At 38.1% G+C, this 25,871-nt stretch overlaps 1 protein-coding gene across 1 annotated transcript; it reads right to left on the minus strand.

Annotated features, from left to right (window-relative positions):
* On the minus strand, positions 1–25,871 carry klf12a (Kruppel like factor 12a). Its single transcript, XM_079852372.1, has 6 exons — positions 25,566–25,871; positions 12,945–13,026; positions 9,447–10,014; positions 4,833–4,971; positions 1,386–1,543; positions 1–1,299 (listed from the first exon to the last, which is right to left on the minus strand). The coding sequence occupies exons 2-6, from the start codon at positions 13,008–13,010 to the stop codon at positions 1,106–1,108; spliced, it is 1,125 nt and encodes a 374-aa protein (XP_079708498.1). The 5' UTR covers positions 13,011–13,026; positions 25,566–25,871; the 3' UTR covers positions 1–1,105.

Here is a 25,871-nt window from a genome sequence, read left to right on the forward strand (position 1 = left end):
CTACATACAAATCGGTGCTTTTATTCATGCCTTTTTCTAACATATACTGTATTTATATATAAATTCACAGTTAGATCCATATAAAACTGAAATGTTTACCATAACATCATTTACAGATACATCATTGTAGAAGAGAAAAAAATAAAAGGAATGCCCATTTGACGTTCATTTACACACATGATTTTTAGTCAGTGGGTTCCCTGTAAAATACTATAAATTTTGGCATCACATATTTATGGACAGAAGGGTGCAAATCTCAGAATACAGAACAAATATATGACATACAATACAAACAAACAAAAATTAGATACCACATGGTAAAGACTATAAAATATACAGACATCTGCTACACTAGTTTTGTGCACAAATGATGCAAGGAAAGTTTAAAAAGGTGTGAGAGAATGTCTCTCTCATATGACGAGTCCTGAGAGGACAGAACACTACATTAATGGTATGACCGTCTCCTCACATTCAGTTTTATATATATATATATATATATAAACAACAACAACAACTTCAGATTTCATAATAAAGTGATAACTGGAGCCCATGCAGAGTTTGAAGCTAAAATGTGAACTTGCAGTAAATGCATTGTTATAATGTCAATATGTTTGTTTGTCTAATGTGTTTGTGCCATTATTGCCATGCCATTATTACACTGCAAATTGTAAATTAAATGTCTTTTTTTTTTTTTTTTTTGCAAAATGCAAAACCAAATCTTGCACAGAATGGACTTAGGCTACTCTGCAATGCTTTTTAGACAAAAATAAGTATTACAAAATGAATTCTAAATATGTTTGAGACTTTCGTGAAATGAAAAACTGCAATTCCATGAGGCTTCCAATGAGTAAACCTGAAGGCAAACCTGAAGGTTTGGAGAATCAAATACATTTAACAGCAAATGGCTTTTAATAGTTCATTAGTAAAAGACTCCTTCATGAATAAACCTCACATAAAAGTGCAGAAGATAAACAATATGAGGGAAGGCAGATGTCTTTCACCTCATTATTGTTGTGCGGGGAATCATTTCAGACCTTCTGCAAGCGACACTGGCAGATAGAGACCCGCTCCGTCTGCTTATATTGTCCATCATCAAGTGTCTTTTTCACACTATGCATGTCTGTGGGACGTGTCTGCGGCGGTGGAGGGCGAGGTGGTCCGAGCGGGAGAAGCTGCGGTCACAGTCGCTGCATTTGAATGGTTTAACACCGGTGTGTTTGCGGTAATGCCGTGTCAGCTCGTCAGAGCGAGCAAACTTCCATGTGCAGTTATCCCACGTGCACTTGTATGGCTTTTCACCTGCGAGAGAAAATACGGAAATGTCAATAAAAGACCTGACTTTTTATGGAACAGGATTCGCGTTTTTAAAAACATGATAGGCTCACCCGTGTGTGTGCGTCTGTGGGCTTTAAGATGAGAGCTCTTGGTGTAAACCTTATTACAGCCCTCAAACTCACACCTGTGAATGCGTCTTCTCTTTGAGTCGGGCGACTCTGAAGGCCTGGGCCTCCGAAGACTCTCAATACTGAACGGCAACAGGGAACTGCAATGACAGCATATGATTTCTAACGTTATTTTCTTTTGAAGACAATTTTGTTAAGCATGAAAATGGTAGTCTGTTGTAGTTTTTAATGCAGGATGACAGGGAGAATTACAATACTGTACAATTAGTTATTTAAGTCGGTCCCATTTTAAATTAAGTGTCTTTCTCCCGGTTTCACAGACAAGACTTAAGCCTAGTCCCAGACTAAACTACATGTTTGAAATATTTTAACTGAAAGCATCTTGCATATCTTAAAATATGTCAGTGCCATTGTTTTGTCTTAATATGCACACCAGTGATGTTTTTTTCTAAGTCATGTTTAAAAAAAAAAAGCTACTTAAATGTCCTCCTAATTAAACTAAGGCCTAATCCTGGCTTAATCTAAGCCCTGTCTTTGATACAATGCATTTACTGTGTACATACATGTTTTTACATTGTACTTACATTTAAATGCATGTAATTACAGCTGTAATTCATTACTGAAATAGCATCTATAATGACACTGTTGACCCTTCCTTTACACCTTAAGTTGAGAGCTGTAGTTCACACCACACAACTTTTGAGTTTGTGAATGTTCGTTGGAACTGTGATTTCGGGAAACACTGACTCGTTGAACTATGCTTATAACGACGGAACTTGCGACCATAGTTTGCTAACAATGCTTTTCGGAAGCGCACCCCTGAAAAGTCTTTAACCATAAATGTAAGGCTTTAAATGGCCACTTGAGGGAGCTATAAAGGAATCAATGGACGGCAAATGGACAACATCAGACATTTTCTAAATGTCTATTTAACGTCTGACAGGAAACCTCCTAGTGACGTATTGCAGATGAGCAAACACTAAAAAATACGTCTTACAGATGTCAACATCTCTGAGATGTGCGTGTGCTATCAGGGTGGTTTACAGGCGAGATGTTTCATTTTTTCAATGTTAAATGATTTCTCAGTTCCCAGCTTAATATGTTCAGTTTGGTGGCGCTAGTGGTTTAGAAATGACACTATTATTATTAATAGTATATTTACATTATAATATTTTCTCAGTTAATGATTAAAGGAGAATATTAATTGTTTATTTGATGAAAACCAATGCTTTTACTGTGTTAATATATTTAGTGTCAGCGAAATCTACATGTTCTTATCCCATCTTGAAATTGATTTAAATATATATATATATATATATATATATATATATATATATATATATATATATTAGATTTTAGGCCTATTTTTCACTGGAAATGTTTTCTGTGTGGCAGCAGAGGCATTTTCACCCCCCACAGAGCCACTTCCTGTTTCTTTTGGGCTACAGGAGTGCAGTGTGTGTGTGTGTGTGTGTGTGCATATTCATGTGCAGGATGGGGGGCATTGGGGGGGCACCTGTAGCCTTTGGCACACTCCATCACTTTTGGGGCCCCAAAGAGGAAAAGAAAGAAAGAAAACATCCTAGATCTTTTCTCCTCCATTAAACAATATCTACATTTTTTTCAAACACTGTCACTATTTTCCACATTCCATCGTGTGGATTTTTTAGTCGTCCGAGGAACTCCATCTAGAGTGTTTTACAGTAAGAATCAACTGTTAGATTGTTGTCAATGAGAGAAGCAGGGAGGGAAACAGCAGCTGCCATCAGAATAAACTCAGCACAGCCATTTATGTTCCGTCTTTTGTTTGGATGTTTCCCAGTGGAGAACACCAGAGGGGCTTTCCAGTGGTGGTGACGTGCAGGCCAGCATCGCTATCTGGGGATCAGTTTATCAGAAAAATAAAGGTAAGAATGAAGTCCATTCATTATTGACTAGCTGACCACGGGTCAAGGGATATATAAACCTGCATCGACTCCTGCACCTGTGTCCACAACACGTTCAACCTGAAGCATGCACTCCCTTCTGAGACTGAGATCACTTCCTGAAGCTCAACTGGTTAAACAAGGTCATGTGTTTGATTTTCAGGGAACGCAAGATGGCAAAATGTTTACCCTGAATACACCATCTGACAAATATACTGTAAAAAGTGATCAGCTGACTTGTGGAACTGTCAAGTTCACAGTTTTTTAAGTTAAGTCAACTGATCACTTTTTACAGTGTACATAAACTTTAAATATTTAAACCTAATTATAATAAAATTAATATCACAATAATTAAGGAAAAAAACATTAGCGGATTTATTTATGAATAGTTTTTCCCAATTGAATGTGTCTTAAGATATCTCCAGGGTGTTTTTTGTCAGATTTCAAATTTTGCCATCAAACTGTATAGAAACTATATATACAAACACTACATGAATCACTGGATCAAATTCGTATTGATTGAAGAACCAACAGGTCAAATCAGCAACTCTCTCTCACACATTCTCTTTCACAGTAATATTCACTCCTGCACATTGCTATAAATCATACTGGCACCTTTGTCCTTCCCAGACACATTTAGACAATCCAGCCTTTTTGCCTCTGTCCCTACTTGCAGTCACAGGGAGAAGTTTCTTATAAATAAGCTATATATTTTTGTAGCTATAGCTCGCAAACAAATAAAGTATAGATGCCACATACAACTCTCTATTAAATTTTTCATTAAAGTGCCCCAATTATGGTATTTTAAAGGTTCCTAATTTTGTTTGGGAGGTCTGTCTCCTACACTAGGTTTACATGCACCCAAGAAGAAAGAAAAAAACACTTTAATTGTTATCATAATATACATTGCAGCATCACCTCTTTTCTCACAATGTCTGAAACGATTTGATAATGGATCCTATCTGAGAGCCTACTCTGCTCTGATTGGTCAGATGGCCCAGTCTGTTGTGGTCATGGTGTACAATATCAAAGTAATACTTTGTTATTGTACTTAAGTACCATTTGTACTATACGTTAAAGAGAAAATGTATACTTTTACTCCTTTCGTTACATTTGCAGCTGCAAAGTGGAAAAAAATAATGGAAAGCAATCTTGGCTGATCGGTCATAGCAATATCCAGTTCACAAATGAATCTTTGATCAGTTCGGTTCCTTTGAATTTGACGAACTGATTCGCAAAGAGGAGTGAATGATTAGTTTTGCTAATCTTTTGGGAGACAATAACTCTATTTGTCATGCACTTTGATCTTTGAAACTCTGCAGACCTTTTACATTCACAAACAGCTATATAAACCACTATATGAAACACAATATCTATGTCAATATATATATATATATATATATATATATATATGTGTGTGTGTGTGTGTGTGTGTATAATGAAAGATAGGTAGGTTGTAGACTGGATTATAAATACTGCTGATTAATAAAAATGGTGTCTTTACTCTTGGACAGCGCGGGTGATGGTCAGGGCACTGGATCCTGTTTCATTCACACTCTCCAAGGTCACGTTGGGCAGGTCATCATCCTCGCTGTCACTCAAAGATCGCCGTGGTGACAGTCCATCTGCGATTCGGTGTGTGACTGGATAAAAACAGAAGTTTGGTGCAGTTGAATTTACAGTATGCACATATGATTAAATAATGCCACAACTTACAATCAGGATACTGCAGTCCAAACAAACCCAGTGTTGATTTTCTGTACTTGATTCAGAGTTTGTACATGGATTACTGTAGCATAATTCATACTGTATGTGACCTCTGAAATGCTGGAGTTTGATGAGAAATGATTCAGTTGTGTGGACACCGACTCTATGGCCGTAGCACAATAGACCAATAGACACAATAAACCAAACTAAGATTCTAATTTAATGGCACTTTGATTAATGTTCAAATAAAAGCTTTGATAGACAGCAGAGAATTTCCTTAAAGGATGGACACGGCCTATAAATCTAGACGCACCCTAGCGGCAGCAAATTTTATTTTGCAGCCAGGGTGGTTGAGCAACTCTCCGTTGGCTTGCGAGCTGGAAAAACCAAACTCTAGTCAGGCCAATCACATCGTGTATAGAGTCGGTGGGCGGGCTTAACATGATGACGGCAGAGTTGCGACGGTTCTGCGTTATGGCTGCCGCTGCTGGTGAACAGCGGTCTTTCGAATCGGCTTTGGCCGCGACTCTAGAGGACTTGGAGTTAAGCTTTTCTTTGAGAAAAGAACAAAGAACGGCACTTAAGTCATTATTAAAACAGGAAGACGTGTTCGGAGTTTTGCTGACCGGATAGGGCAAAATAGCATTTTGCATGATATAGACATAATCTATCAACTAGCTCCGCTGGTGGGAAAACACTCTGGTTGGTTGTAGCGTGCAGAGGGAATTTGAAAGGCAACCGTTTATCCCGCCCCTCGGACTGAGCCCTGCCAATGGTGAGTTCCCAGACCCAACATCTTGATGTGGGTCTGGCTTGCCAGGCTAGGATGGACAGTGTTTTAAAAGAAACTTCACAGATTTTTTTCATAGAGACCAATAAAATCACCATTAAAGTAGTACATATGAAGTTATCTGTAGTCATAAAATACCTTTGTGTGAAAAACAGATCAAAATTTAAGTTTAAAATTAAAAAGTGAATTTAATTGACATTTAATTTAATTTGTATTGTAAACTAAAACTATTAAAAAAATTGTTCAATTGAAATATAGCTGAAATGTGACATTTAAGTTTAAATTTAATTGACATCAGTGTAGGTATTGTAAACTAAAACTATTCAAAATGTTTTTATTAATTGAAATAAAGCTGAACTATAAATATTAGATAAAAAACTTAAAACACAAATTATGTTGCCTTGACAACTAACTGAAACAAAATAAGTTGAAGTACTAAAAATGACTAAAACTGAAATAAAAAAGAAAGCTAAATGGAAAAAAAGACTAAAGCACATAACAAAATTAATTAAAATTATAATGAGAACTAAAAATATAATAAAATTAATTACAATTTTTATTAATAGTATATAAGAATGGTAAAATAACACTGATTTACATTTGATTATCCACTGATAATATCAACATCTGCTGTGTAACCTGAGCAGGTTTGATGTTTTGATGTTCAGTAATGAGAATCTCAAGAACGTGATGTCCACTTTGCCATGTGAAACGACATGCAAATGAGTAAATGATGACAACATTGTAATTTTGATTGAACTCAACTGTTCCAAGCACAACCGAATGACAGTATAGTTCACTCTATTCCTATAATAAGAGAGCTGGGCATGTTTGTATTGTTTTTGTTTGGCTGTAATAGCAATTCCAAAGGTCTCTGTTGTCTTCGTGTCATTCCATGTCCTGTCTTGTTGCCATGGATACTTCATGAGAGACTGCAGAGCATAAGGGCACGGACCCTCAAGATAGGGGGCTGGTCTCTGTGTGTGAGTCGTGAATGTTTTTAATGAACTGAAATTGGATCATCAAAGTGTGAACTGCACAGGCCTAATTATGTGTCAACCTGCTTGTTTGCACACACACTGTGGGCTTCTGATGTAGATAAATGCCCTTCTCTGACTGGTCAGTATATAGCAAAAAGTGCTCTGAGACACAACACACACACATTTAAAAATTAATACAGAGACTTATATGACATAGGACATCTCCAACCTCTATCTATGCCTCTGCCCCAGAGGAAAACAGGATGAAAAAAAAGAGAAGAAAGAATGAATGGAAATACTTCCTAGCCACAGAGCCCATTAAAAACAGCTTTGTTGCCCAGAGGCAAGCTTTCCTAGAAAAAGGGTTTGAGTATGAGCTTGTGTGTGTGTGTGTGTGTGTGTGTGTGTGTGGGAGAGAGAGAGAGAGAGAGAGAGAGAGATAGCTGGGGGTATTTAAGTGACTTACCTTATAATTAATCAAACTGATATTAAATTTAGAACATATTGCAAATATACATATATATATATATATATATATATATATATATATATATATATATATGTATATTTTCTAATATATATTCTTTTGTGTGTGTGTGTGTGTGTGTGTCTTTATTGCAGATGCTATTGTGTTTCCGCATACGCTTTGTCACTAATAAACCCAAGTGCCCTCGTTTAGCTAAGCAAAGTTTTTCCCATCGCATCTACTTCCTGCGGGGATTTAGCGGCCGCCTGTTTTGAGGAATATAAAGAGCCGAGCACAATGGAGCTGCACTCAAAAGAGCTGAGCCTGTCTAACACACAGCCGGGCTCTGGCTTCTGTCACTGACCCTGCCAGCAACACGGAAACTCGAAGAGAGGCTTTTAAACGCAGTGCTTTGCACCTACGGAGGAGGAGAGAGGAAAGTGGTGAAAGGAGGAGAATGAAAGTCTTTGCAGAAGGATGGATTTCTTAACCTCAGCCACCGCTTTTCTATGTCTGTCAAATACATGATGTCAAGTGTCGGGTCGCTTGCTGGTGTATCTGATGAGTTTTGGATAAATTACTTCAAATGCAGTTTAAAAACAATAAAAAGAAAGCACAGGCTTTTGTATCGGGTTGTTATGTTTAAACACTAAATATAATGGTTGAATATGAAAAAAAGTAGTGAAATTACAAGTGGAAGTCGTAAATTCGACGTCATTAATATTGACATTAACACAAAGGAAAAATGTGTTACGGATGATTTCTGCAGATATTGTGATTTTTTTGTGTTTTTCTTAAAAAAAAAAAACGTGGCTGCATGTTGTCTGTATTTAACAGAAAAAAAAATCACAAAAGTGTACAATGAACAAAGGTCTATTTCATAAAGAACGACAAGCACTATTTGAATACTTTTTTCACCTTTCTTAAAACATCCACTTTGCTATTCTACTATTCCTTTTGTTTGTTTCTTTTGTACATGCGGTTTACAGCAGAGACTGATCCGACTCAAAGTGTTATTTTAGTATCATTGAGATACTGTTGTGGGTTTTATTAATATTTTGAATCGGTTATTATTTTTGAGTTTTCCTTTTTCATTTTAAATTTGTTAAAAGTTTTAGTCATTTTGTTGTGCTTTTTGTAATCTTTATGTCTAGTTTTTATACATTTTTATTTTAGTTTTAGTTATTTTAGTACATCAGGTTAAACTTTTTTCATATGCTGGGAATTTCCCAAAATAGGAGGTTCGTGTCACAGACAGTTCAGTAAGTTTGACAGACAAATTGATGTAACAACAGGGGACTTATCAGCTCAGTAATTTAATTGGCTAACAGCTTGAGGCTGTCTACATGTCTGCGACAAAGCGACAGTTGCAAATCCATTTGTTCTTCGTGCCTGATTTTGCCATGTTGTGTCGCACCTCGTCGCATCCAACATAGACAGCATCACTGATTATAATGGGTTCTATGCAGGGTTTGAAATGAACTTTTTCACTCATCGGCCAATTTGGCTACTAAATTTTTAAGTTACCGGCCATTCAGAACTTCTACTAGCCAAAAAAAAAAAGAAAAAAAAAAAAAAAAGAAATAAACCAGATTAACTGCGTGACAGCAATATATATATATATATATATATATATATATATATTATATATGCAAACAAAATTCTGTCATCCAGCCTTTCCTCCCTTCCTCTTTTATTTCATCCTCATCACCATAAATGTATTTTAGGTGGACAGATCAATACAGGATGTTGGAAAATAAAATGTATTTTCTGTTAACCAAATGCTTTTTTAATCTTCGCTATTGCTTCAATGCAAGTGAACAAGCGCGCCGTTATTTGTTGCGTAGTGACGTGCATGTTCAAGTAAGCCAGATATGCGCAGATTACGCAATACGCTGTATTCAATATATCATGATGACTCACAAGTTGAGTATTTGCGCTAAATCTGCACAGATTTGGCTTACACGAACTTCCCCAGCAAAGTGAGTAAACAATATAATAAGTACCACGCCAAATTGGCAAGTGATTTGACAGCGTTACCCACCACAGTTGATTTTTACCCGCATTTGGCGGGTTGGCGGGTGTTAATTTCAAACCCTGGTTCTATGTGCTTTTGTCTTTTGGTGTAGACACGGTGTAAGACATTCAAGCAGGGCTTAGATGCTTATGTCTCACCTTTCCTGTGCATCCTGTTTTCCTCTAGCAGCGGCATCATGAGCCTGCTGTTGCCCAGCGATCTCACCCCAGTGTAGATCAGTGGCATGGGCTGCATCACCACCGGCACCCGTCGTGAGTGGAGGTGGACCGGGCTGGAGCAAGGAGGCATCAGCTGGGGTATGTGCAAAAACGACTGCCCCCGGAGACTCCTGGATGGGGGAGATGCCACCACTGGGCCAGAGCAGGACGGAGACATCTTCAAACGAGGAACCGGGGTTATCACTGAAGTGGAGGAAGATGAAGGCATGGATAATGATGACGGTGATGAAGATGACAGAGACTTGCTGGAAGGAGGGGACCGTGGACAGAATCGTATTGATGACGAGGACGAGGACGAGGGAGACGAGGATAAAGATGACGGTGCTGAAAGTGACGGGGAGGTTCTGGCTCTGTTGGTGGACAGGTCCACTGGCTCTGTTTGCGTCTGGAATGGGTCGGACAGGAACCGTCTGTCATCTGACTGTGTCCGAAATCTGCGGTTCAACACCAGCACGCCCATCTCTGTATAGTCATGGATCACAGGAGACTGAGAGGAAAGAGACAGATGGAAATCAGTTAACTGGTAATTGCTTTTGGAACAGGAGCATCCTAGGATTTCAGAAAATTGAGCTCATGTGTTTTAGAGGAATAGTTAAAGCTTTAAAGAAATTCATTTAAAAATGAAAACTTTGCCATCATTTCCTCTTTCTGATGTCATGTATTACACAACATAACAATCTACTGTGTTCCAAAGAAGAAAGTCATAGGTTTGGGATGACATTAGAGTGATTAAGTGAAGACTGCTAAAAAACATTTAGCAGACGCTTTTATCCAAAGCGACTTATATATGAGGAGAGCAATAGAAACAATCAAACCAACAATAGGGCAACAATATGCAAGTGCTGTGACCAGTCCCAGTAAGTCTAGCACAGTACACATTGCAAGGATATAGATATATAGAATAGTATGTGTTAGCATTAACGGGCCAAGTGTTGATGAAAAAGATACATCTTCAGCCGTTTCTTGTAAATGGCTGAAGACTCAGCAGCTTGAGTTAGGCAATCAAGGTAAAGGTCAATGATGTGTATTCAGCAAGGAGACATTAAACCGATTATTACATTTATAATGTTATTTCTATTTCAAATAAACTCTGTTCTTTTGAACTCTCTATTCATCAAATAATTCAGAAAAACACTTAAGCACAGTGTATCAGCACAACCTTTTTCAACATTGATAACAATAAGAGATGTTGCTGAGCACCAAATCAAAGAATCCAGGTGTGTCACTGACTAGAGGGAAGGATTATACTTAATGTACAACATTTTTAATGACTGGTAAGGGAAGATTCTGAGTGAAATATCCTCAGATCGCTAACTTTAGGGGGGCTAATGCTTCATAAATAGGGATTAGCAAAACATACAGCATGTATTGAGAGTAATTAAATTGAGCCCACTGCTCCGAGTGCGTGTTCACGGTGTGTTTGTGTTCAATACTCACTGCTGTGTGTCTGCATTTGGATGGATGAAATGCAGAGCACAAATTCTGAGTATGGGACACCATACTTGGCTACACATCACTTATTTGTTTATTATATGAGAGGAAAACACATCACAAACATTTTTTTTGAAGAAAAAGCCGTCTTTCAGGCATTTACTGACTCGGTTGTTCTCCTAAATTAACACCAGCAAATCGCCAAAACACCCCAGTCAAACATATCAGAAGCACTCACTCAGACTCAATGAAATCATGGACAAAAAGTGGTCTGCTGGCAGCATTATTTCTAGCCCAAAAATGTCCCTTCTGTTTTTTACTGCGGTTGACTTGGAGGCTGTTCAGCCGAAATGGAACATGTTTTGAAACTTCATCTCTACCCAATTTCTCTCTCTCTCGACTCATGCTTCACCTTTCCCACCTTCCTATCCCTCCCCTCCTGCACGGCCCACATCCAACCCCTCGAATGGGGGGCTACCAGTCATTATGGCTAATTTTCCGAATCCGAATAGCTTCTGGTGAGGACGGCTTTAATAGTGGGGAGCAATGCATTTCCAAGAAAAGGGGCTTGGCGTTGAGCCCACTTAAACAAGAAGCACGTTTAGGCATCTGCGCCGCCTGTTGATTTAACACACTTCAAAGATGAGCTGCGTGGCCCACGCACATCCTGCACTCGACCCGAACAACGGCACGACAATGACAACTGTTAAAACGGGTAAAACAGGGTGCAAAATGTTATGTGTGTGGGTTTAGCTGTGCATGAAAATGGAGAGAGAGCATAGGACACGGGGAGTAGGGGAAACACGTGTAAATGCTTATTTGGTCAGGCCTGAAAATCTGGCATGTATCCTGAAGACTCCAAGCATGAGACACCTTAATCTAAACCACTAGAGTAGACAAGCAATACACAGTGTGTCAAAGGCAAAGTAAAGCACAGTTACTTGGTGCAAGTAAGAAAAAGTCCTGGTATTTCACCAGTATTTTCACCATAAAGATTCTTGCATTGTAACATTTAATTTCATTACAAGTAGGCACATTTGCCCCCCATAATACCAACATATTAATATCACCGCAATGCCATAAACGATTGTCGTTTATATATATATATTGTATAACATTCAACCTAATTCATTTGTGAGACAGTCTAACAGAAGGATGGCCAAAACCAGTGAAATATCAACTGATTTGATAACTCGAGCTCTTGTCATATTTTATTACCATTTTCTAAACTATACCTTATGACTTATGTCTGAATACATTTTGGTTTGACTGTATTGCGTGTGGGTGTAAATAATTAGGAGAGTAATTGTCCTGAAATATCACATCTCAATAAAATTTTACTTCCAAGTCATCAATCTAGCCTTACTTTATCAATTAAAGCCTTAAAGGTTGTATCAGCGATTTCAGGCACAAACATAAATGATCACATTCATCTAATCTTTCCTAATGATCCGCTAGCTGCCCGCCCTATAAGCGTGCAGCCGTCATAGGCAGCCGTGCACGAGCGCAAAACCTCACAACACCCACCCCTGTCGGTGATTGGTTGGAACACTATTTATTTGGATTTTGAGTGTTGGTGAGCGCAGTTGTTTTTGTGTGCAGATCTCAGAGCCTAGGCTGCCTAGAGAGACGCGTTTTTTTGAAGGCTTGCTTATGGGGCAGGCAGCTAGCGGATCGTTAGGAAAGATTAGATGAATGTGATCATTTATGTTTGGGCCTGAAATCGCTGATACAACCTTTAATTATGACTAAGACATTGTCTTTACAGGCTTTGTGACATTCACCCACCAGAATATGTATAAAAGTTAGTTTCGTTCCTCAAATTTGATTGGTCAAGTGGTGTTTCAAGAATGCAGATATCCTATAACGGCACTGGTTTGCATCACTCTGTTTGCCTGCGTTCGCAGTGATCCAAAATGTGTGACTCTGATATTGAGTGTTGGAATCCTCTGACTACACCTGTGTGTCATCGCTTTAACCTCTTACCCGTCTCTGTGACTCAGCAGGATCGATTTTAACTGGCAGGCCTGGCATCCCATCCAGCATCAACATCCTGATAGCACTGTTCCTGTGAGGCATAGCAGAAAAACAACGTTAGGTTTCAATAACTTGAAGTGTTATATCAAACCGTGTTGTTCTGCACACATTCAGCCATAGTGAGGAACAGAGAAATCAAATATGTTTGCTATAACTGTGATGACACGTCTTCTCAACCTTAGATTTGTCTCAGATCATATAGGAGCTGTTGGTGACAGTCCAACAGATAAACTGTGAGGATAATAACAGTAAACATATGTGAGAGAGCAAGCCAAATGGTTTTAATAAGCATTCATATATCATTCTTAGAAGTGTTTACTACTGCTTGAGGTATTTTACAGTCATGTTTATCAGAAACGCTGTTTCATTTCACTGTATACATGCAGTATAGAGCTGAAATGATAACGCCACTCTGACTCTACTGACTCTGATCAAGATCTGGGGTCTCATTTATAAAACTGTGGGTAGGATCCTTACTAAAAGTGTACGTGCGCCCGAAAGCCAAAAATGACATACGGCAAAAATTATTCAGACTTATAAAACCGTTCGTACGCCAGAACCTGCGAGAATTCACTTTATAAATCCCAGTCAGCGGAAGATTGTGCGCACATGCGTCTCCACCCCGAAATAACCATATATGGAGCTTACAACGCCTAGTTTTACTATGCAGATCCTCATCTGCATATCATTTGCATATGATTATACATCCACGTGATAACGTTTAACGGTACAAGACATTAGGAAAATATGAAATACGGATGTGCCGTCACATTACATTTATAAAAATCATGCAGTAGCCTATCCTTGCCTTGTTTTTGAATACATAAATCAAATAGTGAAAAATACATTTCAGAAAAAGTTTTTCTCAATCTTTTCCACAGGCCAAATTGTATTTTTAATTGATTTATATTTTTAATGGAAACAGATAGGCCTTGGGCATTATTTGCTCGAAACTATTTTCTCAGACAATCTGGTATTATCATGATAAGCAATTATCTCTGTAGTTAAAACATTAAAACACAGCATGCCAGAGGAAAAGTGTTCAAAAACCTAGACATATTTCTATTGATTGAATATAAAAAATGTTGTAACTTCTCAGTAATGATTTCATGTTTAAGTGTTTAACTCCATTAATTTGAATGACGTATTTAATCTAAATGTTTATATCAGAAGTAAAACAGTTTAAATCATTATTTTATTATTTTAAACTGTTATTTGCGTCAGTTTCACTAAACGGCCCAACGCGCTCGCGCGGATCAAGAAGGGATGGATTTTTGCTTCAAGTGATTGTGAAATTATATTTGGTATTATCTTTCTGTATATGTATAATTTTCTTTAGATTTTCTGTCTAAAAGTGAACAAAAAGACATTTAACTCCAGCTCACCATCGGACGGTGTCGCCAAACTGCTCCATCTCCAAAACTTCGTACACATGGGTCAGAGTTTGCATGCAGGTGCGCACATTTTCCCGTCAAGTTTGTTTTTATAAATCACAACTTATGCGTCGGAAGTGGCGTACGCCTCTTTCAGGGCCTGTTTTGTGCGTACGCAACAGTTATAAATGAGGCCCCTGAACAGATGCTTTGACTTCTGAAAAATTCTATTTCTATAGAATTCTATGACAGTTCAATTTACATCTCTTATTGTGAGCACAGCAGCTTAAAAACAATTGCCTCAAATTTGGCTATTTTAGATTATTTTAAAGTAACAGTCCTGAATTATAACAGCTGGGTAGCCATTAGTTACTCAATAAGGAATGTTCTAATACATAACTTTGTACTGACATTGCCCATGTTGTCACATTCAGTTAAGATGCCATTAAACATGGGTAGTTTCAGCAAGGAAAGAAGCATTATACAGCAGTGTTTACAGCAGTCATTATACATTTAGTGTGTTCATGATTTAACGTGGTGTGTGTATTTGTGTGAACCTTGCACACACTTTTTAAATGAAAAAGTGAACTGTTCATGTACTAAATGTCAACAAATAGCTTCCAATTTCCAGACAGCAGGAAAGGAGAGGTGAGAAACATTTACACTTGCACAAATGACTAGAATTCAAATGGACAAGCTGTTACTTTCACTACTAGAGAATCACCCTCTGCTAGCAAATATTAGCTCCCTGCTTCAGTAATGCCATTATAAATCTAACTGGAAGGCAACGGGCCAATTACATGATATTAATTTTTCCCGGATCCATTGATTAAAATCTTCAATACAACTAATTCAATGAGGGTGATTTTTAACTTCTGAATTAAAATGAATTTGTTAATGTCAAAAAATGTCATGGCGATACAACTTTCCTAGTATCATATTGAAGAAAAAAATAAAAGAAAGAATAAAATTCTTAAAATAAATCCATAAAGCAGTTTGGCACAATCTCTTATTAATATATCTTATACAAATGTTTTTACAAAACCACTTTACTACAACATGGAGAAAAAAAAAGTAATTATCAGTAATATTAAAGAGGACCCTTATAAGTCTCTTCAAACAGTTGATTATTTGACTTTTTTATGACAAAACAAGGTAAGTTTGTAAGTCAGGTTGTAAAATGTCAAATTGTGAGACTCTCAAAAAACTATGAGTTTTATAATTAATGATATTTGTTTAAAGGGCACCTATTATGTAAAATTCACTTTTACATGGCGTTTGAACATAAATGTGTGTTGGCAGTGTGTGTACACAACCACCACCCTATAATGATAAAAATCCACCCAGTGCTTTTTCTTTAATCCCCATAAATCATTTGCAGTGTCTCAGAACAAGCCGTTCTTAGATTCAGGGCAATGTGACGTACTTTTGCACAAGCCCCTCCCACAACTGTTGACTGACACTGCCGTATTAGCATAGGCCTGCCCTGAGTGAGTTGTACACAGTCCGCCATTGTTTCGACGCCGGAGCAGCTTGTTATTCTAAGGGAGACAACAAATATCTTCTAAAGGATTGAGGTGTTTTGTTGTTGGATGTAAGAATGAACATAGCAGTCTTCATTTACTCTGGTTGTTACTCGAGGATGGATCTGTACTACCAACTGTTTGTGATCCAGCTTACAGTCTCCGGAGCGATAGGCCTAACGTTACTGATCAGTGATCACTTTATTACAGTTCTTTATTACAGTCGTTTTACGGATATAAAGTTTACCAGTTTATTAAGCACCCTCTGAAAAGGTGTGTATATATTTGTTTACTGTTAGTTGTATCGAGTGTTTTTGTGTAATTCGCTGTGTTTGTTGATGATAATGAAAGGGAGAGAGAGAGAGTTTATGGATACGACTTTAATGCGCACTTCTTGTACTGTTTATTCAGCTTTTGTGATTCTCTGCGATTCTCCGGAGTAAAATTAACACTTCATCTTTTGTGTGAAGTACAATAAACTTCATTGAACTCATCAGTATATTTTTGGCCATCATTCGGACAGGGTCCGCTACAGCAGGCTTGTACTAATAGTTGATAAAAGCAAGATGAAAAACAAGTTATAATGGTAATTAAACTAAACTATACATGTTCTATCTCCATACAGCATAATATTCTCTGGCTCTGTGGACATTATTGTCCGACCCGGGTTGAAATGAACACTGCTTTGATATTATCAGATGAGATTGTCCTGCCACTGAGCGCAAGCTCATGAGGCTCTGCCCTCTGTGCCGGGAGCAGCAGCTCATTTGCATTTAAAGGGATACACACTAAAACGGTGCGTTTTAGCCCCAAAAAATAACAATTTAAACATGCTGTAAAAAATTATCTGTTGGGTATTTTGAGCTAAAACTTCACATACACACTCTGGGGACATCAGAGACTTATTTTACATCTTGTGAAAAGGGGCATAATAAGTGCCCTTTAAAACAATCTTCTACCTTTGAAAAAAATATTTTTACTCAATGGTTCATTCAGTTTCAAATTTTCATAAAATTTAATAAAGCAGAGTGTACATTTTAAGAACTTGGCACATCGTGAACACTTTTATTTGTCATTTACCTTTCTCACATTTGAGCAAATTCTTAAAATAATTTGGATCCTACTGGTTCTTATTCCAATTTTATGATTTTTTTATTCATTTTTATTTTTTACTAAAACTGACACTGAAGAATAGGCAGCAATGGCTCACAAACTTGCATGAAGTGCATTTGGAAATGTTGCATAAGTCTGAATCCTCCCTTGGTTATTGGAGGTCATGGTGTTAGTCCTGTCTCATAACTCTGCAACACTGATAAATTAAGGATTATATCTGGAAATCACCTGATTTCTTCCTGTTACTGCAGTGCTTTCAGATTCATTAGAGAGACTGGAAACTGCTGACTGTTTTGGCTTCTGTTGACCTGGTTAGTTTAGACCTGCCTCTCTCTGTGTGTGTGTGTGTGTGTGTGTGTGTGTGTGCGTGTGTGTGAGCGCGCGCCATAATCCTTGGCAGACAGGAAACGGGTGGGGTCCGAAAGGCTGTGCCCACTTAAAATCCCTACTTCCAAATGCTGTGTATATCCATGTGTGCCTGGGTTTTCAAGACAGAGAACACCCAAACCCACATTAATGGCACCAATCTGAAGACACTTCACTTCCCCATGAGTGCTCTTACCAGAGAATCTCGACTTTAAAGCATTGGTGCACACCACACCCAGGTGCTGATTGACAGCACCCCACGTCACATGTGTGCATGTACAGTAACACCTCATACAACATCTTTAAGGCTTCTACGAGTTCTCGGGTAAAGACATAAGAAGTGTTTGGTTGTTTGGGGCTGGTTGGACATTGTGGTATTTTATATTTCCTTTAAACTGTTCTGAGACTTGGTCTGAATTATAAGGTAAATCTGTAATGGATGCCATTACACAAAGCTTAGTGAGCTCCCTACCTAGACAGCTTTAATGGGATTAGACTGAAGGTGCACTCTCGACACTAAGGCTGTTCCAAAAGGTAGGCAGCAACTGAACAACCAGCTAAAACCAGCTGAACACCAGCTTGGCCAGGATGGGAGGCCAGCTTGACCATCTTAAACCAGCTAAGACCAGCCGACAAGTTTATAAATATATTTCATTCAGTACTGAAAAGTGGTTTTATCTAATGACCAATTTGTGGGTGTTATTAAAGTATTACGTCATTAGCTTAGCAACATGCTAACCTCAAAATTGAAAACGAGATCTAACAAAGCAAATCATCCTTGGTACATTTCACTCAGAAAGAAAGCAGTGACTCAACATTTTTTGTGGGGAAGTTGGCAAGTATCATCAGAATGTGACCTTGGGTCGGAGCTGCTTCCTGCCCACTGCCATGCTACTGATAACCAGGCTCAAATCTCACCAACAATGTCTCCTGTACAAACATCTTCCTCATCTCCACTCTTCCCTTTTCTCCTTCCTCCCCTGGAAAGATATCAGACACAACTGGGTCACTTTACTCACAAAACTTTGAGATACTGCTCCAAGATCAGACCTCTCCTTTTTAAAATTGATCGTATTAACTATGAGCTGAAAAATTGAGCACACTGCTCTGGATCCGTCCCCAAGATGCAGACTTCTTCTGGATTCTCCTGCTTTGTGTAATTGTCTTTTGCCAAAAAGCCCTGAGTGACTTCAGACTTTCCATTTCAACAGAGCTCATTTTCCTTGGCAGGACAACTTCTGTCGGATAGAGCCAGGACATTGTCAAACCTCCAAGAGAGAAGTGAGGGAGAGAAGAAGAGTGTGTGAGGAACTGCTCGGGAGAGGTGTGCTATTACACTATTTGAATCAACTGTGAATGCACAGCAAATTATTGACCAGACCCTTGAAGTAAAACAATGCCAGGAACAGATGTGGCCACTAATATAAACATTCCAGTCTTCTGTACCGACTCCTCTTGTTCAGCAGATCTCTGAACAATTTCATCTGAACTTGTGATGCCACTAAATATGCTCATAAATAATATTCTCTCATTCTTGGTTCCTGTTAGAATATTCTCGTTTTGTTCCAATTCATGTCTCGGTATTGAGGATATCTACTCCATCAGAGACTGAACTGTGGTAAATGTGGTCCCCAAATGGGAAATTTCTATAGATAGATAGATAGATAGATAGGATCTTTCAAAACAAATGATCTGACAACGAGACGAAAACTACAACAATATTAAAATGAATAATGACAACTTCTGAGGTTATTTCCAGAGAGCATGTCCACAATGTGATAAAATAGACAACCAAGTAGCACTGGTTTCAGTTACTCTGATGAGCGTTCTGATATGTGGACGGTTATCAAAAAATATCAGACTACTGAATGGCGAAATCGACCAATCAGAATCAAGTCGTCCAGAGAGCTGTGTAATAAAATAGGCAATTGCATTCTCACGATTGTGCTATTGTCCAGAATATCAGCAAGGCTGTGATTACATGTTTTTTTTAACTATATATTTATATGGTTTTACTTCTGATCTATCAAGCTTGAACAGGTATATGTTGCGGACATTCCATTACACTACGAGAGTGTGTATAAATCAATCTGTTAAAGTTTTTTTTAGCAATTCTTAAAAGAAAAATCAAAGGTGGCCCAAAAACTTTGATAAAACACTACACTAAATGATAGTTGGAGAATTCATTGAGTCAGTGATTGTTCAGGGACTCTTGATCAAACTGACTGACCTCTTGGCGGCCCATTTCACGCACCTAGTGGTGATCAGTAGTTGTAAAGAGATTCTGGCATTATGGCTACAATAATAAACATTCTAGACATGATGTTGATATATGAAATCCTTGAATGCTCTTCATGGATGAACTGGCCTTCTCTCTCAGCCTCACAATCGATGCTTTGTATGAAGATTCATCTGCTCCTCGCAGTCTTTAAAGTAAATAAACACTACAGAACGTCTCCTGCAGATTCCTCAAATTTAGTTCAGGCTTCTGCATATTCCGCTTGCCTTCAGAGAGGACTAGGAGTGAACACGCTCACTTACACATCTGCTATTGATTTGAGGGGAGCCTGGAACCCCTCCGTTTAAATCTGTCAGTGTTAGGAGCGCATAGGTTAGTATTTACTGACCTCATGTGGGACCTACTTGCCTCTTGCCATACAGGTGACAGCGTCTGTGAGTGAATGGAAAGTCTGTCAAATGTCGATCAGGCCATCTACCAGGTATATGGGAAATTAATATAATCCAACCATGTGTCTTTTCTGTCTCACAAAAGACTAAGTCGATGAAAGTGCCAGTGCGCTCTGAAGAGTGAAAGTGTCAACAACTGTTTTTCCTGTTTCGCAAACAACTCGACTAAACCTCAAAATGCTGTCTACTGTTTTTTTCTCTTCCATCTTGTCTGTAATATCTTCCTCATCTGCACAGTGTGTTGTAAGAAGTTTCTGCAGGTTCGAGATCAGCTTTACAATGGTGAAGATCTAGACCTTACTAAGCAAGCCTGCTCCCAGATCAGGCCAAAAAAGATGACAAATGGCCTCTCGGTCACAGCTTGGACTGGTTTGCTGTGCTCTCTTCCATGAAGACAGCGGGCCAGAAACATCTGAAGCTCTCTCTCTGGTGTTCCGCTGGACAGGGTGAGACAGATGTGTGTAATTTGACTTGAACTATTGAACCGCATGCCGTCAAACTGTTTATTATCAGAGGTCTGGCACACACCAGGTTGCGCAATATCTGAAGGCCATGTTATTAGGCAATATTGTGCAATGTGTGGCGTCAACCGTGAGGAGTTTAAGAAAAATGTGCTCCTTGAAAATTAGAGCTTGAATAATAGGGGCAACCAACAAATGATTTTAACATTCCCTAATGCAGGTCAGTTGACTCAAACGAATCATAGAGTGACTGCGTGACTTCCTGTTTTTTATTAAGAGGCAGCCTCTGAGAGAAACATTTTTGGATTGTGTCTGATCTCAATTGTAATTAATGAGCACAGCTCTAGTTGAGCTAGAGTTATTGTGCTCAGCTGAGCAATCCATTTTGCACTTTGTACGGCGTTACATCTTGCTGTCTTCACACCTCTGATTGCTCTCAAATTTATATACAGAAGGGAATTACATTTTCAACTGTTATGGAGAGGACAAGCATTTTCTATGCTGTGCTTGCATGGCTAGGACTGGGCGGGCAGTATAGCTAAAATATATATCTAGATAGTTTTATGTTATATATTTTTGTTTTAGATTTCAAATAATGCTTGTATATATATATTGATATTTATTAAATTGCTATGAAATTATTTTATTGTAACCAATTAGATATAAAATCAATGCAGGAAACTAAATACAGTAAAAAAAAAAGTACTTTAAAATAATCAAAGCATGTTCTCCAATGTTTTTCACTAAATTAACACACAAAAGAATGCTGTTTAATATATAAACTAAAATTAATAAACAAAAATGTATATATTAACCCTTACAACCCTTTAATTTGACCTTTATTTATGGTATTGTTCCGTATAAGACCATAGAAAAGCAACAGAAAGGTAAAGGGTGAATGGGACTGGGATGTGATTCAGGCTGGATTCTGTTTTGTTTATATTTTATCAGTGTATAGACACACACACAAACATATATATATATATATATATATATATATATATGTTTGTGTGTGTGTGTGTATATACACTGATAAAATATAAACAAAACAGAATCCATATATATATATATTTTTTTTTTTTTTTTTATTTTTTTTTTTTTTTTTTTTATTAATAAAACATTTTGCTGATAAAATGTCATATTCAACAATTTTGAATAGTGAAGTAAAAAACGGTTTAATACAATTGAATAAAGAATCAATTAAATGATGAATGCAAAAGAACTGAACCAATTAAACTCTATTTAAATTGTGACACAAGGAGAGGTCACAAAATGAACACAAAGACAAACTTTGTAGTAAATTTCATATCCAAAATTAAAATCACAATACAATATTGGTTAGCTTTACATCACCAGAAAAGAATTGCAAATATATCGTGAATATCCAATATGTCACACTGCGGTCCAAACAACCACCCACTAAGGTGTTTGAAAGTCTTGCCTGTTTCACAGCTGGAAGAGATCTGCCCGCATTCCCAGTAGGCTGTGCGGACTCAGGGGGCAGCGATAGCCCTTCCCAGCTGTCCTCGGCATTGTGGGAAAGCCTGAGCCTCTTCTAGAGCAGTGCCAGAAAAGATTCGGCCCCTAAAGCGCAGCGTGAGTGCCAGTAACCAAGCATGCTAACTAGCGTGACTGCTAACCACCCAGAGACCAAACCTCATACAAAGAGTAAACTTACAGAAAAGAAGCGAAGAGAGAAAGGAAGCAGAAGGAAAGGATGTGATCGCTAGAGATTGCGCAGCCCTTCCAAAACAGATAATGACCACAAAGCACTTTTTTTTTCTTTCTCACAAGGCATGAGTTTTTACCCCTTGAACAATATTAGCCCTCTTCCCTGAGTGTTATGATGCCCCTGCTCGTAATGAGCAAGGCAGCTGTGTTTGTTTTCCAGCAGTGCATGCTCACACAGGGCTGGGTAAGAATTGTTTTTCCTCCTCTGCCCTCGGTGAGGCTGGAAAACTCACAGCTGCAACTAAAGAAAAAAGTGGAGAAAGTGAACAAGAACCAACAACTGCAGGTGAAAACCAAAGAAGAGACTAAAAGGAGAGAGAGAGAGAGAGCAAGACGCAAAGAGGTTGAGAAAAAGTACAGCTTTTAGCTCTTCTGAAATAATTTGCCCTGACAGCAGCTGTGGAGCTGAAGACAACTGTCTGGCTTTGACAGATTTCTAACCAGGAACAGATCACACATGAAACTCTCTCTCTCCCTCTTCCTCTTGCGTTTTGGAGGTCAGGTCCCTCCAGGAGTGGTTGTGGGGTCAGAGGTCAAAGTTCAGTAAAAGTGTTCACAGGAAGTGTATCCGCTACAGGCTCTGGTTGGAGCCCTTTTGCAGAGCTCTGTTTAATGGGCCAGGCGGTCACTGGGGAGATCTGCTGTTTCCCGTACTGTACAGGAACCACCCTGCCACTTCACTCTTTGTAGGCTGGTGACTCACAAAGGAGATTTAGTTCCTCTGATTTGTGTTGTATGTGCACATATGTGTAGGAGCATGTCTGTGTGAAAGCATCTGGGTTTCTATGCCAAGAAAAGCTGCAGTTCACTGAAAATCAGTTTTAAAGCGAACGCTTCAGTAATTTAAATGTCCATTAACTGTTGTACGTCCCAATGAATATATGCGGACTAGGGATGATAATCTAAAAGTAACAATAGTATTATCACAGAGCACCAAGTTTGGTACCCGAGTGTTGTCTCTGTGAAGAACGTTCACATTTCGCAGCTGCTGCAATTGTGAATGAACAAATGTACTTCTTAGCTAAAAAGCTTGTCTTATTTGGCTTGAGTTATTAATGTAACACAGTCAGTGAGTGTAAAACGGTAAGACAAAAAAAAATTAAAAATGGGATGTGTATCAAAATATCAGATTTGTGCATTAGGTCTGGCACTGTTTTTTACTGTATTTTATTATACACTATCCAAAATAAAGGAGAAGAAAAAAGCTGTAACAGAGGTGAAAGGTACTACTATACCATTTAAGTAATACTATGTACCTTTATTGTATATTGCACGCACTCTTTAGGGGTAAATAAGATGTACAGCAATTCAACAATATTGACAATAATGATAAAAAATACTCACTGCTCTTAATTAGTTTTGTTATTCTTTATTACTATTTACATAGTAAATAAATAAAAATGAATACTTTGTTTATATTACACCTATTGATTTATTTCAGTTTTTTAATCAAAGGTCAGTTCAGTTTACTTTTTTGTTCTTTATAAATTGCATAGTAAATAAATAATAAATACTTAAAAAACAACAAAAATGTTTTCATTTAATTGTATTTTAATTGTATTTTATTTTGTTTCAAAATTGAAACCAAATATCAAGCATTGAAATTTCACAATAGTATCGAATACTAAAGTTTTAGTCATGAAAACCCTAATACAAATAACTGAATAAACATGTACACAATCCACAATACTTTTAGATAGATGCGGACCGACTAAACTACAGTTTTAAGTAAAAAAAAAAAATTCTAAAAACTTCCTATCCATCCATTTTTCAAACTGCATGTCCTGCAGGGCCACAAGGATGCTGGAGCCTATCCCAGTGTCTCGGATCGTTGGCAGAGAAACATCCTGTATGGATGGCCAGTCCATTACAGCGATTCTACAAACGTACAACACACAAACTCTTTCCACACCTGATTCAACACCCCCTCAAACTATTGATTCAAATCATGTTTGCACGAAACCCACACATTCACCCTTTAGCTCCCTCTCACGCCCACATTGTGTTCCTAAAGACCACATCTACAACAACAACCACCCAGAGGTGAACCTGCTAGAACTACTGCTGACTCACTGGGTCATTCAAGCGCCATAGTGAGAGGAAACTTTGCTTATTTTATTGATGTTTCAGGTGAAGAAATGCTTCCAAAAACACAAGACCTAGTGACCCCCGAACTTCCTCACCATGCAACTGCAGCACAAAGCTCATCCGGTGTAGACGCGACAGACACCAGACAGCAATAGACACTCTGGAGGAACTCTCAGGTGCGGTTTCAGTTCTGTGGTGCAGATGATGCTGTATATTTATAGCTACTTAAATTGTATTTAACACAAATTGTGCTGTGGTTTTCTTGAATGATGTCTAATTATTATTCAAAGCTTTGAAGGTCTGATTGACTTGGCTAGGAAAACCATGTCACATACTTGAGAGGGAAACCACTGGCAGATGGAGAGACACAAAATCATCCATGCCAAATCAGACCAACAGATGCATCGCTCTAGTGCTTTACTGGACTACAACAAAGCTATACTGTTCTTCTGTGCAGTTCTTATATTTACACCATACACTGCATTTATCATGTAGCCTAATGTTAATTTGTCGGTATTTGAAGCAGTAGGAGAGAGAGAGAGAGAGAGAGAGAGAGAGAGAGAGAGAGAGAGAGAGAGAGAGAGAGAGAGAGAGAGAGAGAGAGAGAGAATCAGAGAAATCAACTGAATGCAATCCTGGAGTCTTTCATAAGTACCCACAAAACAAAAAAAAAACCAATCATATAGCATTTATATAACATTCATAAATGTGCAGAGAACTATTTATATAGCTGAAACTGCCTGAGCAGCCATGAAACATATAGGAAGAGAGAACCAAAACTCAAAACCAAACTCAAGACAGCAAAGCTTTAAACACATATGTATGCTCTTAAATAATATTAAGAATTAGGCTATAGATTTACTAAGAATTCTGCCCAGCCTATTCAGGTCATAAAGTCAGGAGTCACAAATTATACAATTACACAAATATGTCAACAGCAATAAAAGTGAAAAAGAACCCCCAAATAAAACATCTGCAACATTAATAATAACTCGTATGCTATTAAATTGAGAAGTATTACTGACGAATGGACAGTTATGTTAACATTGAAAGTCTAATTGTTCTTTTTTTAAAAAAAGTTTATTCAAAAATAAAGGTATTAATGAGCTCTTATTTACAGTGACGATTGTAACTGTCAGTTAAATGACAGCTGACAGGTCTACAGTCTAACAAACTAACAGACTAAGAAGTGGTAAACTGAAAGGAAAAACACCGGACAGTACTGACCTTGTTTATTAACCTCAGTAACTGAGAGCGAGAACCACTATCCTTAGAGCGTCCTTTTGTCTCCCTCTTTTCTGTCTTGTCTTCCTCTGTCGCACTTTCTGATGTGACCCTCTCTCTCTCTCTCTCTCTCTCTCTCTCTCTCTCTCTCTCTCTCTCTCTCTCTCTCTCTCTCTCTCTCTCTCTCTCTCTCTCTCTCTCTCTGTCTCTCTCTCTTCCCTCCTCCGCCGTGTGTTTCTCAGGAGGAAATGAATGGATGGCTCACACGGTGCTGTTCTACTCACAGAGCTTGAGTCACATGACCAGGCT

The sequence above is a fragment of the Squalius cephalus genome (assembly GCF_949319135.1).
Source record: "Squalius cephalus genome assembly, chromosome: 2".
Lineage (NCBI taxonomy): Eukaryota > Metazoa > Chordata > Actinopteri > Cypriniformes > Leuciscidae > Squalius > Squalius cephalus.

Coding starts and splice junctions, on each gene's coding strand:
- klf12a (XM_079852372.1), bottom strand. CDS start 13,010: ATGTTGATGCTGGATGGGATGCCAGGCCTGCCAGTTAAAATCGATCCT. Junction 4,972..9,446: donor AAACAGGATGCACAGGAAAG/GTGAGACATAAG, acceptor GTTTTTATCCAG/TCACACACCGAATCGCAGAT. Junction 1,300..1,385: donor CCACAGACGCACACACACGG/GTGAGCCTATCA, acceptor TTTCTCTCGCAG/GTGAAAAGCCATACAAGTGC.